The following is a 13,437-nucleotide window of genomic DNA, read 5'->3' as shown; positions in this document are numbered from 1 at the left end:
TACACCCCTCCTGTGATATTGTTAATATCCTAGGGAAGAGAGGATGATACTACACCCAATATCGCAGGGGGTGTACCCCCACCCAGTGATACTGTTCTTAATGTACTCCACCCCCCACCACCAGGGATATTGTTCTTAATATCCAGGGGAAGACAGGATAACATTATGCCCAATATTGCAGGGCAGTGTACACACCCTCTGTGATGTTGTTCCTCCTATCCAAAGGTAGAGACGATGATATTACTGGCCATATCGCAGGGAGTGTACACCCTTCTGTGATATTGTTTTTGATACTCAGTGGGGGAGAGGATAACATTAATCCCAATATCGCAGGTGTACAGACGCCTGTGATGTAGTTCCTACTGTACAGGAGAAAGAGAAGAATATTGCTCTCAGTATCGCAGGGGGTGTAACCACCCTGCCCCCCGAATATTGTTCCTAATATGCAGCAGGGTGGAGGCTGATAGTACTCCCAATATCCCAGAAGGTGCACACACACCTGTGATAGAGTTCCTAATATCCAGCGGGAAAGAGGCTGATTTTACTTTCGATACCGCAGTGGGTGTACACCGCCCCTAACCCTGGGGCATTGTTCCTAATATCCAGGCGGGAAGAAGATGACACGGCTGACAATATCAAAGGGGGTGGACAATTCTTCTGTGATATGGTTCCTCTTATCCAGGGGGTGAGTGGACGACATTACTCCCAATAAAGTAGGAACCTTACAGCCACCCTGGGATTTTGTCCTTAATATCCACAGGGGAGAGGTGATATTACTACCAATATTACAAGGGGTGTACACCCCTCTTGTGATACTGTTTCTTATATCCAGGAAAGCAGAAGATGGCTTTACTACCAATATTGAAGAGATGTACAACCCCCATGGGATATTGTTCTAAAGATACAGGTTGAAAGAGGTTGAGATTCCATCCAATATAACAAGGGGTATACACCCCGCCTGTGATATGCATCATAAAACCTAGAAGAGAGAATGACATTGCTTTCAAAAACACACGGTGTGTACACCCACCCTGTGATATTGTTCCTGTCATCTAAAGGAAGAGATGATACTACTCCCACTACCAGAGAAGGTACACACCCCCCTGTGATATTGTTCCTCATAACTTGTGGGGGAGAGCATGATATTACTTCCAATATGACAGTGGCTTGACAGCCAGTCTGTGACATTGGTTCTGCACACCAACTCCGTGCCCCTCGTTTCCCATGCGTTCTCTCCTCACTGTTGGAACCTCGGGGGAGGCTTTGTCTTTGGTTACAGATGAAGAGATGAAGGGTCTGAGAGGTTAAGTTACTGGAAAGGGGTCCCGATCCAGACCCCAAGAGAGGGTTCTTGGATCTCACAGAAGAAAGAATTCGGGGCAAGTTCATGAAGCGAAAGTAAGTTTATTAGGAAAGAAAAGAATTAAAAGAATGGCTACTCTGGCCGGGCGCAGTGGCTTACTCCTGTAATCCCATAACTTTGGGATGCCGAGGCAGGTGGATCATCTGAGGTGAGAACTTCGAGACCAGCCTGGTCCAACATGGCAAAACCCTGTCTCCACTAAAATACAAAAGATTAGCTGGGTGTGGTGGCAGGTGCCTGTAGTCCCAGCTACTAGGAAGGCTGAGGCAGGAGAATCGCTTGAACCCAGGAGGCGGAGGTTGTAGTAAGCCAAGATCACGCCACTGCATTCCAGTCTGGGCAACAGAGCAAGACTCCATCTCCAAAAAAAAAAAAAAGAATGGCTGCTCCATAGGCAGAGTGCCCCAAAGGCTGCTGGTTGCCCATTTTCATGGTTATTTCTTGATCATACGCTAAACAAGGGTTGGACTATTCATGAGTGTTCCAGGAAAGGGGTTCCAGTAATTCCCAGAACTGAGAGTTTCTGTCCTTTCCTTTTTAGACCATGTAGGGTAACCTCCAGATGTTGCCATGGCATCTGTAAACTGTGGTGGCGCTGGTGGGAGTGTCTTTTAGCAGCTAATGCATTATAATTAACACATAATGAGCCATGAGGACAATCAGACGTCACTCTCGTGGTCATCTTGGGTTTGGTGGGCTTTGGCCGGCTTCTGTACTGCAACCTGCTTTATCAGCAAGGTCTTTATAACCTGTATCTTGTGCCGACTTCCTATCTCCTGTGACTAAGAATGCCTAGCCTCCTGGAAATGCGGCCCAGCAGGTCTCAGCCTCCCTTTACCCAGCCCCCATTCAAGATGGAGTTGCTCTGGTTCTCGTGCCTCTGACAAGTTGGCGTGGGTTGAGCGTTCCCTAGTGTGTGGTTGTTGGAGCTGTTCCTAGGAGTAAGAAGTATTGTCAGTAGGAAATAGGCCTCTATTAGCCCTGGGGCTGGCACTCTGCCCCAGTAGGTCGACCTCATTTTAGTGGTGACCAAACTGGGGCTCAGAGAAATCAACTCCCTCACCCCGCACCCCCAGACTGTGAGTGGTGGGCTGGGGTTTGAATGTGGGGCTTGAAGACCCATCATCTCCTCTGGTCCCCCAGTCTCTGCTGCCCAAGAGGAACAGGATCCCAGGATCCAGGGCCCTCATGGCACCAGCCAGGGTGGGTGGAGATGGGGAGGCACAGTTCCAAAGCCCCCCGGACTCTGAGGCAGGTCGGGGGCCAAGAGCAACCCGGACCTGCGGACCCCACCCTGAGAAGAATGGCTGCAGGCTGGGCCCAGCGGGCAGGTGGTCTGTGTCCTCAGTAAACGTGACGGCGCTTCCCGCTGCTCCAGCCAGGCCCAGCCTTCTTCATGTTTCCAATCATGTGGCCTCCAATTCCCAAGCTCAACCCACAGAGACAGCGATCTGGGGTCAACATGAATGAGGCTTGTCAGCAGGTCTGACCCACTGCTTCCCGCCAGCCCCGCGGCCGGCTCTGGAAAGCTCTCTGCTGCCCCCTGGTGGGGAGGCTCCGGGCAGGGCTCTGGCTGCAAGCATGGGGCTCCCCTGTGGCGCTCCCAGAACCTCCCGGCTCTGTCACCTCTGCTGGGTGGAAAACCAACCCAGGACTGAAGCAGCAGATGGGTGCCTGATTCCTTCTCAGAGCTCCGCCCACTGGCAAGTCTCCCTCCGGGCCTCAGTTTCCCCTTTCATTAAACGAGGGGCTTGGGGGATACCAAGGAGGGGTAACTGCTTAGTAACGATGGGAGGTTTCTTCTGGGGAGATGAATACATTTTGAAAGTAGATGGCGTGAGTGGTTGCACAGGACTGTGAATGCACAATTGCCACCACATGATTTGTGTTGAAATAGTTAATCACATGCGATGTGAATGTCACCTCATTTAAAGTGTTTAAAAGAGGGGCCTGGGAGAGTGCAATGTATGTAAGAATCACGTGGGACACCCACAGTCTCTGAACCTCGGTTTCCTTGCCGTAAACTGGCAAAGAGACCATGTGAGCTGTGTTCCCTGGGGCCAAGAGATTCCAAGAAGGAAAACCTGGGACTCCTGGGACTGGGATGAGGGCCGGGGGCCGGAAGAGGAGGGGTATGTGGGGGCGGCTTGGGGGGCAGCCCAGATAAGGCTTTCAACACTGGACAGCAGTGTCTACACAGGCAGTCTTTGTAGATCCCTGCATCTCACTTCCCGCAGGGCTGACCAGTGGCCAAAGGTGGGACTGGCCAGGCTTGGCCCAGCCAAGTCTGGGAGCAGAGGACACTGAGTGAGGGATCCCGGGGCCACCCTCACGGGCCTGTGGCTCTCCTGACATCACAAGAGAGGACAAGGAGTTGACTTTGGGTCCTAATGGGGGACACCTTCCTGGCAGCAGGCTGGCAGGGTGGTGTGTTGGTCAGTGTACTGGGCTCTGTGTCTCCCCCCCTACCTGCTGTGTGACGGTGGGCCAGACACTTAACCTCTCTGTGCCCCTGTTTCTTCAATGGTGAACAGGGGCACTAGCAGCCCCCACATCCGGGCACAGTGGCCTGAAGGTTAAAGGCAAGGGCGGCACGAGACCTACAGCAAAAGCTCCGAGCAGGGAGCTGCCCAGGGAGTTCCACCACCATCTCCCCTCTGGCCGCCAAGGAAACCGAGGCTCATGGTGACCTGGCCCAGGTGTGTTGGACTCAGGGTCCTTCCCATCCCCAAGATCAGAGGGCTGCCACCAGAAAGGAGCTGGCCCCTAGACACGCCCCAGGAAGCACACAGGGAAGGATGCCCTGGGGACTTCGGTAGGTTATTGGGAAAAAAAAAAAAAAAAACAAAACAACAACCTTTATTGCTATTTGACCCCTGCTTTCATGCCTCCATTTCCCAGAAAATGAGCCATGGAGACACCAGGAGAGGCAGGAGACCATCCTCCTTGCACAAAACCCACTCTCTCAGATGCTGTCCTCAGCGAGGGTGGCTGGGGGCCAACCTAAGTGGGCCCACCCGCAGAGTGGCAGAGGAGGCAGGTGGACCCTGTGGACGTTGAGCTCTGTGGCGAAGGTCCTGGCCTTCTGGTAGAAGAAGAGCGACTTCTCGTGGTCCAGGAGAAAGTTGTGGGAGATGGTGGCCGGCCACGTGTAGATCTTCAGCTGTGCCTCCTTGTTGCCCAGGTCCACGGTGAGTGCCAGCTTGGTAGTACCTGGCTGCATCAAACGGGTCCTGAAGGGGACAGGCCATGGTCAGCAAAAGGGGGACTCGGAGCCTGTCTTCCCAGAGGCTGTTCCTGTCTCCGGGTCCTTCCATATGTCCAGCCAATCCTGGCTCACCCCATGAGCCCTGAAGCCTGTGACACTGCTGTGGTCTCAGCTGCAGGAGGTGGGGATGACCCTGACACCCCTGGAATACTTCCTGAGTGTCCCTACGCCCCCACTCACATGAAGCCTCCTGCCCCAGTCCCACCCTCTCTGCAGGCAGTGGCTGCTTTCCCCATGGACTGAGGTCAGGGCCGATCCTGCCTGCTCTGAGAGTTCCATGCAGGACCCATGGCTCCAAGCCCCAGCAGGGGCACAGCGTTGAGTGACCCAGGCTCCCCTCTGGCCCCTGTCCTTGCTGACCATTTCCAGGCCCTCCACGGGCCAGGCCAGGTACACAACCATCTCCCAGGTGTCCTCTCTGGCAATGTTCTCTGAAATATTGACGGAGTGTGACTCCCCAGACATCCACTCTTGTTTTCAATGCATCTTTGGCTCAAGCTCACCATCCCTGGGTTGGCCTCCCATACCTCCTCCTTGACCGTCCCATCCCCCACCCGGCTTCTCCCCAGGTGCCGCCTCCACATGGGGGTCACCCAAGGGACCTAAGACTCGAGCCTGGCTTGTCCCCCTTTACCATCTCAAGATGGCTCCCAGGGCCAAGGACAAAGTCCAAGATGCAGCAGTCCATTCCCTGACTGCCCCGCCCCACACACGGAGCAGGGGCGTGAGAAGGCCCTGAGTCACCGCCCAGCCGAACACTGGACTCTGTGCTGGGTGTATGGCTGAGCCTAACATCCTTGCTCCCAGGCTGAGGGACCTGGGAGTGAACACTGACCATACAGGGTGGCCCGGGCTGTGGTAGAGGGAAGCCCAGAAGCCTGTGGGGGGCCCAGGAGGCCCCAGACTCAGCCAGGGGTGGGAGGCAAGGGCTTCCTGAAGGAGTGGGGGCATCCCAAGTAAACAGGAAGGAGCCAGCCAAAGCGTATGTCTCTGCGTATGCGTGTGTGTGCGCCTGTGTGTGTCCTCCAGGAAGGAGTTGCTCAGTGCAGGCAGGCCTGTGTGTGTGTATGCCTGAGTGTGTGTGTGTCTGTACATGTCAATGTGCCTGTAGTGTGTGCAGCAACTAGTGAGTGGCAGGCTGAGCCAGGACACACCTAATCCACCCTATTCCAGGGCTCACTCTCATGTGTAGACTAAAGGGGACCCCATTTTAGAGGCAATTGGCAAGGATGCCCATTTACCCCTGCCTCTCCGCCAGCCTTCCAGGCCCCATCCAGCCTGGCTTTCTCTCCCACTCCTCTGGGCCCTGGGTCCAGAGCCTCCTATACAAGGAGGGCGTGGCCTTGGAAAGACAGCCTCCCTTGGGAATTCCGAGGGGGCCTTCCTGTGGGAAGCTGGCCTGTGCTGACAGTATAGTCACAATGAGGCCCAGAGGGCTGTGCCCCTCGCCCCTAACCGTGGACTTTGGCCTCTCAGGTACTACTTGGCCCTTTCCTTCCTCCCTCCTGGGCAGGCGGAGTGGGCGGCAGGCTTGACCAAGAGAGACAAAGGCCTCTTCTGGGAGGCCCGTCCCCTGGATCCCAGGTGAGCCCCTGAGCAGTGAGCAGCGTCCCTCTGGGCCTGACACCTGGCACCTCCCTGTCTGGCTGGGACTTGGGAGGCCACCGGGACAGCTTCTGAGCACCAGGTGTCGCCAGCACTGGGCGGGGGCCTCCCGGGCAGCCCCAGGCCTGTGGTGGGGGATTCGGGGTGGGGTCTTAGGGCTGCCCCTGCTCATGTTGTTCTAAGGCCCCCAAGATCTCGGTCCCTGGACTGGAGCGCCCTGGCCCCTCAGCCCATAAGGAGCACTGACGCGGTGCCGGTGCGATGCTGAGGAGGGGTGGGCACCTGCTGGCCAGAGGGGTGCAGACGTCCCAGGTCTGAGTCTGCCAGTCCCAGCTCTCCACCCTGCAGGGCTGGGGGCAGAGGGAGTACAGGTCCCAGCACCTTTCCTCGAGACAGACCCGACCCAGCAAGGCCTCAGTCTGGCTGGCTTGGGCCCCACCCCATTGCACCTGCCCTGCGCTGGGGTTTCCCTGTCTGTGAAGCACATGGTAAGACACTGGCCCCACCCCACCCTTCCTGGGTGATGTGAAGATTCAAGGTGTCTCGGGACTCCAGGAAGGAGTTGCTCAGTGCAGGCTGGCACCCTGGGCAGGCTTCCTAGAGGAGGCGCTGGGATTTGGGTTGGATCTTGCAATGTGGATTCAACATGAGGATGATGCCATCCTCCTAAGTGTCCTCCCCCCCGACCCTGTTTTTGTTAAATGCAACTTGACACTTGACTGTCAAGACTCAGCTTTGGCGTCACCTCCTCCAGGAGGGCCTCCCGACTACGATCCCCCTTTACCCAGAGGCCACCATTGCCCGCTCATGTGTCAGCCTCCCTGGCTGAGACTGAGTTCTTGAGGGTGGGGCCTGGCCACCTTGGGAGCTGGGTTGTATCTGCTAACCTTGCCGGCTCCTCCAGCTGGGTGCAGAGCTCCAGGGAGGCCACTGGGTCATTCCTAAGGAAGGCTGGAACCCAGGACTCTGGGGTCTGGGTGGAGATCCCACTCCAAGGGGGCCGGGAACACCCGGAGCCCTGCCCCTCCCACCCACCTTCAGGTCGTAGAAGATGATGTCGCCGAGCACCAGGTACACCTTCAAGTAGTAGAGGGTCTCCTGGTCGAACTCCAGCGGCGAGTTGCAGAGCGACAGGGCCTTGAGGGTAGAAGTGCTCCGCCAGCTCGCCGTCGCCCAGCCGGTGGTGCAGGGCAGCCAGCCGGTGGTAGGCCACGCACTCATTCAGCCGGTCCCCTGGGGTGCAGGCCAAAGGGGCAGGTGTGAGGACGTGGCTCCCTGGGGCAGGCAGGGCACAGGCCCCTCAGGAGCAGGTATGCAGACCTCGGGCAGCACCTGGCTTGCCTCCAGGCACCTGTGGTCACCTGGGAAGCTCTGCCCAGTCCCTTCCAGGTTCCCAGACTCACTTTCCCATCTGCAAAGCAGAACTAATAAGGCCTGCCCCCGTCTACTGTGAGGCTTTGGCAAGTCGGACTTGGATGGCCCAGCTCTGCCTACACATAGCCACCTGCCTTTGCTCACTGGTTTTAACCAGGGGAGCCCAAAAGCCATGCAGTCCAGGTGCTCCCGGGCACCAGGGCTCCAGGCAACCCACAGACGTGACATCCGACTCCTGGGTGTGTCACGATCAGAGCCCCCTACCCTGGGAAGTCACTGCGTGCCTGAGCTCCAGGTCCCCCCACAGATGCGCAAACCCACCTAGGCTGTCTCTGATATCCTCCCCTTTTCAGGGCGAGTGCCGTGGAGCCTGCATTCAATGCATTCCCACACAGCTGCACACCTACTGTGTACTGGGACCCGGGGCACAAGGTGCTGGTGCATGTGGCCTGCCCAGGGCTCCCTGTGTCTGGAGGAAGACAGACAACCCTGGCACAGCACCAGGGGATGCCCAGCCTTAAGGGGCAGGCTGCTGGAAGGGGAACTGGGACTTCATCAGCCAGAGAGCCGTGTGGTTGATGAGGGTGGGAAGGGCACAAGAGAAAGGGAATATGCCATTCAGCCAGGCACAGGGGCCAACGAGATGCCTGGCATGTCTGGAAGGCAGAGGCCACACTGGGCAGCCCTTGTGGTCAGCAGCGGGAAGAGGCAGAGGAAGCAGAGCTCAGCCAGGCAGGGGGCTCTGCACCGCGTGAGAGACCTCGGGATGTGCCCCACGGCTGGACTGGGAAGCCAGCTGGGCAGATGTGCCTGCCTGGACAGGAGACCAGGAAAATCTGGCAGGTGTTTCAGCTCCTGCCCTGAAGACCTGGAGGCTGGGCTCTGGCAAAGTGTGGCTCCTGGCAGGGTGGGGGCTCAGGGGACTTACCCAGAGTGATGCTGAGTGCTAGGGCCATGTGGGCAAACTCCAAGCCCTCATGGGGCTCCTCCAGCGTGGCCAGCAGTGCCACCAGCTTGTGCACAGCCGCAGCTCCGCCTTGCGGTTCCCCGTAGTCACTGCCAGGAGCAGCGCCCGGTCCTACCACACAGGCAGGTGGGGTCAGGCGTCCCGCAGCACCCACCTTGCCCAACGCCCTCCTCAGAGCTCGAACATGTGCTTGGAGCTTCCCACGCCCCAGCTACCCCTGGATCTCGACACAGCTCTGTGCTCTGGGATAACGCACGGGTCAAACGCCCAAGTTAGGGGCTGAAGAGTCACCTGAGGCCCATCCAGCTACACCCGGCAGCCTCAGACCAGCCTCTCCCACCTGCGCACCGGGGGTCTGACTGGGGGGAGCCGGCACTCCTCTCTGCTCTAAAAGCACCACATTTATCTGTGCCCAGGGCTGAGCCACACCGTGAGCTCAGAGGAAGGGAGAAGCCGTCCCCGCTTCGGGCTGCATGCAGTCCTGGGCCTCCCACTGACATGCTGTGCCCTTTGACATGTCCCTGTGCCTGAGCCTCAGTTTCCTCATCTGTAAGATGGGGACAGGACTTCCTGCTCATGGTTGCTTGAGATCAAGTGCAAGGGTAAGGCCATTGCCATGTCCAGGCTCCAAGCGTTTGTCCCGGGCAGGGGGCACAGTCAGTATCATTCCTGGTGAGACCACTAGGAAACTAAGCATGTGCATGGGTGGCCCTGCCTCCAGGTGCGAGGCCTCTGCCCTGCCACACCTGTGCCTCAGCCCTCCAGGTGCCCCCCTGAGGCTCACCCACATCAGCCCACAGGCCAGCTCACCCGGTAGAAGGACACGGCTTTCTCCCGCTCCCAGGCCCATTGAAAAAGATGTCTCCAGCTGCCTCAAACGGCTCCAGCCCCAGGTTGAGGTCGCCTGTGTACAGGGCCACATTCTGTGCCCCTGAAAGGAGGCAGAAATTCCCTCAAGACCCACACCTGGCGAGGTGGCCATGCCCACCTTCACCAGCCTCCTTCCTGTCACACACTGCAGGTACACCTGAGCATTTATCAGACCCTGGGCATTAGGGCTGCCCCCACCACTGGCATGAGGACAATGAACTGATGAACCTGAGTGATAGGAGATGACTGAGCAGCTGCAGCCCGGGAGCCCGACACCTGTGAATCCTACCACCAGGGCTACCCCTAGCCCACTCTCCCTGCACTCAAACCAGTCTCCATGGCCCCCAGATTGCTGGGAGCCCATCCCCTGGCTCCTTTCTGCATTGCCACATCCCTGTCACAGCTCCGGGCCACACACCAACAGTGTTTGTGGGTGGGCCTGGTCCCTTCTTGGCCATGAGCTCTTGATCCCTCTCCTCAGCTCAAGGAGGTATACAGCATGTGCTCAATGATGAAAGCTTCATCAGGTTCGTGGGCTTCACAAGTTGTTCCAGATCACACTTTGGGAAAGCCTCTGTAAACAGCCGCTACGATAGATGCATTTTGTAAGGAGATGTGCCACGTGTCGCCTGGAGCAGGTTCTTCTGTGTGTTAACTGAGTGGCCACATTATTTGAGCATGTGCTGTATACCAGCAGGTGCTGGGCACTGAGGGGCCACGCCTCTGCCCTCAGGGAGAAGATGCTGGCCACTGGGGGAGGATATGAGGGAACCAGTTAGACGGAGGGAAAAGGCATACAACAGATGCTCAGCAGTGGCTTAGGAATGAGTGGATGGATGGATGCTTGGGTGGATGGACAGATGAATGGAGGGATGTATTAATAGGTAGATTGGTGGGTAGATGGATGGATGGACGAATGGGGGAATGGATGGAAGGATGAAGAGGAGGATGGATGATGTATGGATGGAAGGATGAACAGGTGAATGGATGGACGGATGGAAGGATGAACAGGAGGTGAGTGGATAGATGGATGGAAGGACAGACAGGTGAATGGATGGATAGAAGGATGAACAGCTGAATGGATGGATAATGGGAAAATGGATGAACAGGTGAACAGATGGATGGACAGGTGAATGGATGATAAAAGGATGGATGGATGATTGATGGATGGATGGACCCACAGGTAAACAGATGATGGAAGGATGAATGGATAGATGGGTGAATAGATGGATGATAAAAGGATGGATGAATGGACAGATGGATGAACAGGTAAATAGATGATGGAAGGATGAATGGATGGATGGACAGAGAGTGAACAGCACAGGGGCCCTCCTGCAGCCCTTGCCACTCACCTGGATGTACAGGTCCACCAGCTCGCTCTGCCGCAGGATGTAGTAGATCTTCCCTGCTTGCAGCCAGGCATGCGCCGCCTCCTTTTTCTTCTGGAGGTCAATGAAAATCCCCAGACTTCGTTTGGTGTAGTCCAGAGCGGATTTGTAGGCCCTGGAATCAGACACGGTGTCAGAACAAGGGCTCTCATCCTCCTGGAACCAGTCTGCCTCCTCCTGGGTCTGGTGACAGATGAATCTGGAATGTGGGGACTGGGAATGGCCCTCTTGTGTGTGCAGTGTTCTGCCCTTCCCAGGCTGCTGGGAGGGCCAAGGTGAACACACACGGCATGGAAAAGATGAAGGACATCCTTCTGAGGGAATCGAGCATCGTGCTGCCCTGTGGCAGGAGGAGTGTGCTAGTCCATCTCCCCTCCTCCCAGACATGGCCTGTGTCTTCTCCAGACGCACCAGGAGCCGTTAGTGTTCAGTGGCTATCTAGGCCGATGGTTCTTGAGATGTGCAGACATCGCAGTCACCCCGAGGCCTGTCTGTATAGCTTGCTGGCCCTGCCCCCAGAACTTCCGGCTTCACAGGCCTGGGGCAGACCCTAGAACTCCCACTTGCCACAAGCTCCTAGGTGACATGGATGCTGCTCTCCTGGTCCAGGCACCACACTTTGAGAAGCATGGCTCTAGCACACTGGCCCATTTTCCTTCTGTGAACCTGAGGCCAAGACTGGAGCCAGTCTCCCAGGTCGCCATGGAATCTGGCTCCTTCCCTGCTCTCTCAGTAAGTCTGACACTCGAGGAGGTGTAACTGCAGCAATGTCACCAGGCCCTGTGAGTGGGGTGACCAGGGCCATGGTTACCCCACCACATCAGGATGCTCGGGGGAAGCCGAGTGGGCCACATATGGGATGTGAGACCTTGAAACCCTGCCCCAGGGAAGCAGGTGACACAACTGGCTCTGTCTTCTGTGGAAAGAAGCCACAGGTGGCTGCTGTGGTCACATTTAAGGGGACAGATGAAGGCCAAGAGTGAAGACTTGGGGCAGGCAGAGGTCAGATGACAAAAGCCACCCTAGTAGGAAGAACAGCCCAGACTGCACGTACTGCCTCTGCTGGGGTTGAGATGACCTTTGGGGAGGTGTGCAGGCAGGGATGGGAAGACGTGTCACCCAACAAGGGAGGCTCAAGCTGGGACTCATGGGCCATCTGCAGCCCTGGGATGACCCCAGGCCCAGCAGCTCAAAGAATCTGATGCCAAGAAACCAAATGATCCCAAGGACAGGGGCTACTGGGGCCCTGGGCCAGCTTCCCTGTGCCCCCCTCCCTGCCCTGCTACCCCACCCCCTTTGTGCCCCTCCCCGCAGTGGGGGCTTGGGCGCTGGGTTCCTGGAGGGTCTCCTTCCAGTCAGAGAATGCCCCTGGGGAAGAAGCCTGGGTCTGAACCCCCACTCTCCTTGGGCAGATGTGTGGGACTGGGGCCCCTTCACACGATCCTTTCCAAAATCTCATCCCTCCTAGGGCCAGGAGTGGGTGACAGGCCTGTGCTGGGAAATGGGCAGATTTAGCCACAGCCCCTGGGGCTCTGAGCCAGGCCACAGGAGGCACCTCTAGTCTCACTATGCCATGACGTCCATCCTGGGAGGATGGACAAAGCGCTGCAAGGCAGAGGGGATCCGCAACAGCATCCCTTGTCTTGGTCATTTCCCTAGACTCAACTTCCTCATCTATCCTCTGCAGCCTAGATTTCGGACAGCCCTGCCCACCTACTGTCCGTTCACTGCTCAGTCTGCAGTGACTGTTCTATAGCACTCCATGGCTCCCCAGTGCTCTTGGGGAAAAGGCCAAGCCACAGCCTAAGGCCCCAGGCCCTGCTTAGCTCTCCAGAAGAGCTTCTCACCATCCAGCACCCAACCCACCCACTCCCAACTCTGCAACTCCCTGCGTAAGCCCGACTCACTCAACCCTGCTCACACTCCCGCTCGCTCACCACCATTCACCCACCGCCACTCATCCTCACTAGCTCACCCCTGGGCCTTCACACAGGCTACACCACCAGCCCCTCCCCGCCCCCACCACCACCACCTATTACTTGACTAAATCCAATCAACCCTCTGGTCCCAGACTGAAGAGTCTTCCCGAACCCGGGGCCAAGTGCTGCCCCACCATCACGCCACTCACCCTTTTGTGGCTTCTCTGGCCTGAAGCTCACATTCCTACATTCAGCCACTGCCAACTGAGGACCCCACAAGCCCCATTTGTGGGTGGGGCCTGGCCCACTCTGCACAACAAGCTTTTGCATGAACTGCTCTGTGGCTTTGGGCAATCACCTCCCCCGTGTCCTCTGTAAAGTGGGATGACAGGTGTACAGGCTGCCAACATACCAAGCAGATAACACGGGCACAAGAACCGGCATTCAGGGCCTGGCTCATGGAGGGGCCCCAAGTCCCAGCTCAGCAGAGCCTGCCTCGACCCCAGGGTTATGTCTAGGGATTCCCAGCACGCAGGCCTTTCAGTGCTCAAGGCAGGATGGTCCCTGGGCAAACCAGAAAGAGCTGGCTGCCCCAGTAGGCACAGAGGGCCTGGCCCTGCATGGGAACGGCCTGTCTCCAGGGCACTTGCCAACATCTGCTGTTGGCCATGACTCAGCACTTT

General features: G+C 57.2%; 1 protein-coding gene across 1 annotated transcript in view; it reads right to left on the bottom strand.

Moving 5' to 3' along the window:
• Positions 1-1,384: 1,384 nt before the first annotated feature.
• LOC139356497 (SH3 domain and tetratricopeptide repeat-containing protein 1-like) overlaps positions 1,385-13,437 on the bottom strand; it is a 52,041-nt gene continuing 39,988 nt past the window's right edge. The window contains exons 9-13 of the mRNA XM_071070585.1: positions 10,800-10,950; positions 9,388-9,508; positions 8,539-8,688; positions 7,272-7,469; positions 1,385-4,596 (exon numbers count right to left, since the gene is read on the bottom strand). Of these exons, the coding sequence (XP_070926686.1) occupies positions 4,586-4,596; positions 7,272-7,469; positions 8,539-8,688; positions 9,388-9,508; positions 10,800-10,950 (631 nt within the window). The 3' untranslated portion in view covers positions 1,385-4,585. The remainder of the gene's footprint in view (positions 4,597-7,271; positions 7,470-8,538; positions 8,689-9,387; positions 9,509-10,799; positions 10,951-13,437) is intronic.

Source organism: Macaca nemestrina, chromosome 10 (genome assembly GCF_043159975.1).
Source record: "Macaca nemestrina isolate mMacNem1 chromosome 10, mMacNem.hap1, whole genome shotgun sequence".
NCBI lineage: Eukaryota > Metazoa > Chordata > Mammalia > Primates > Cercopithecidae > Macaca > Macaca nemestrina.
This window is presented reverse-complemented; position numbering and strand designations above follow the sequence as displayed.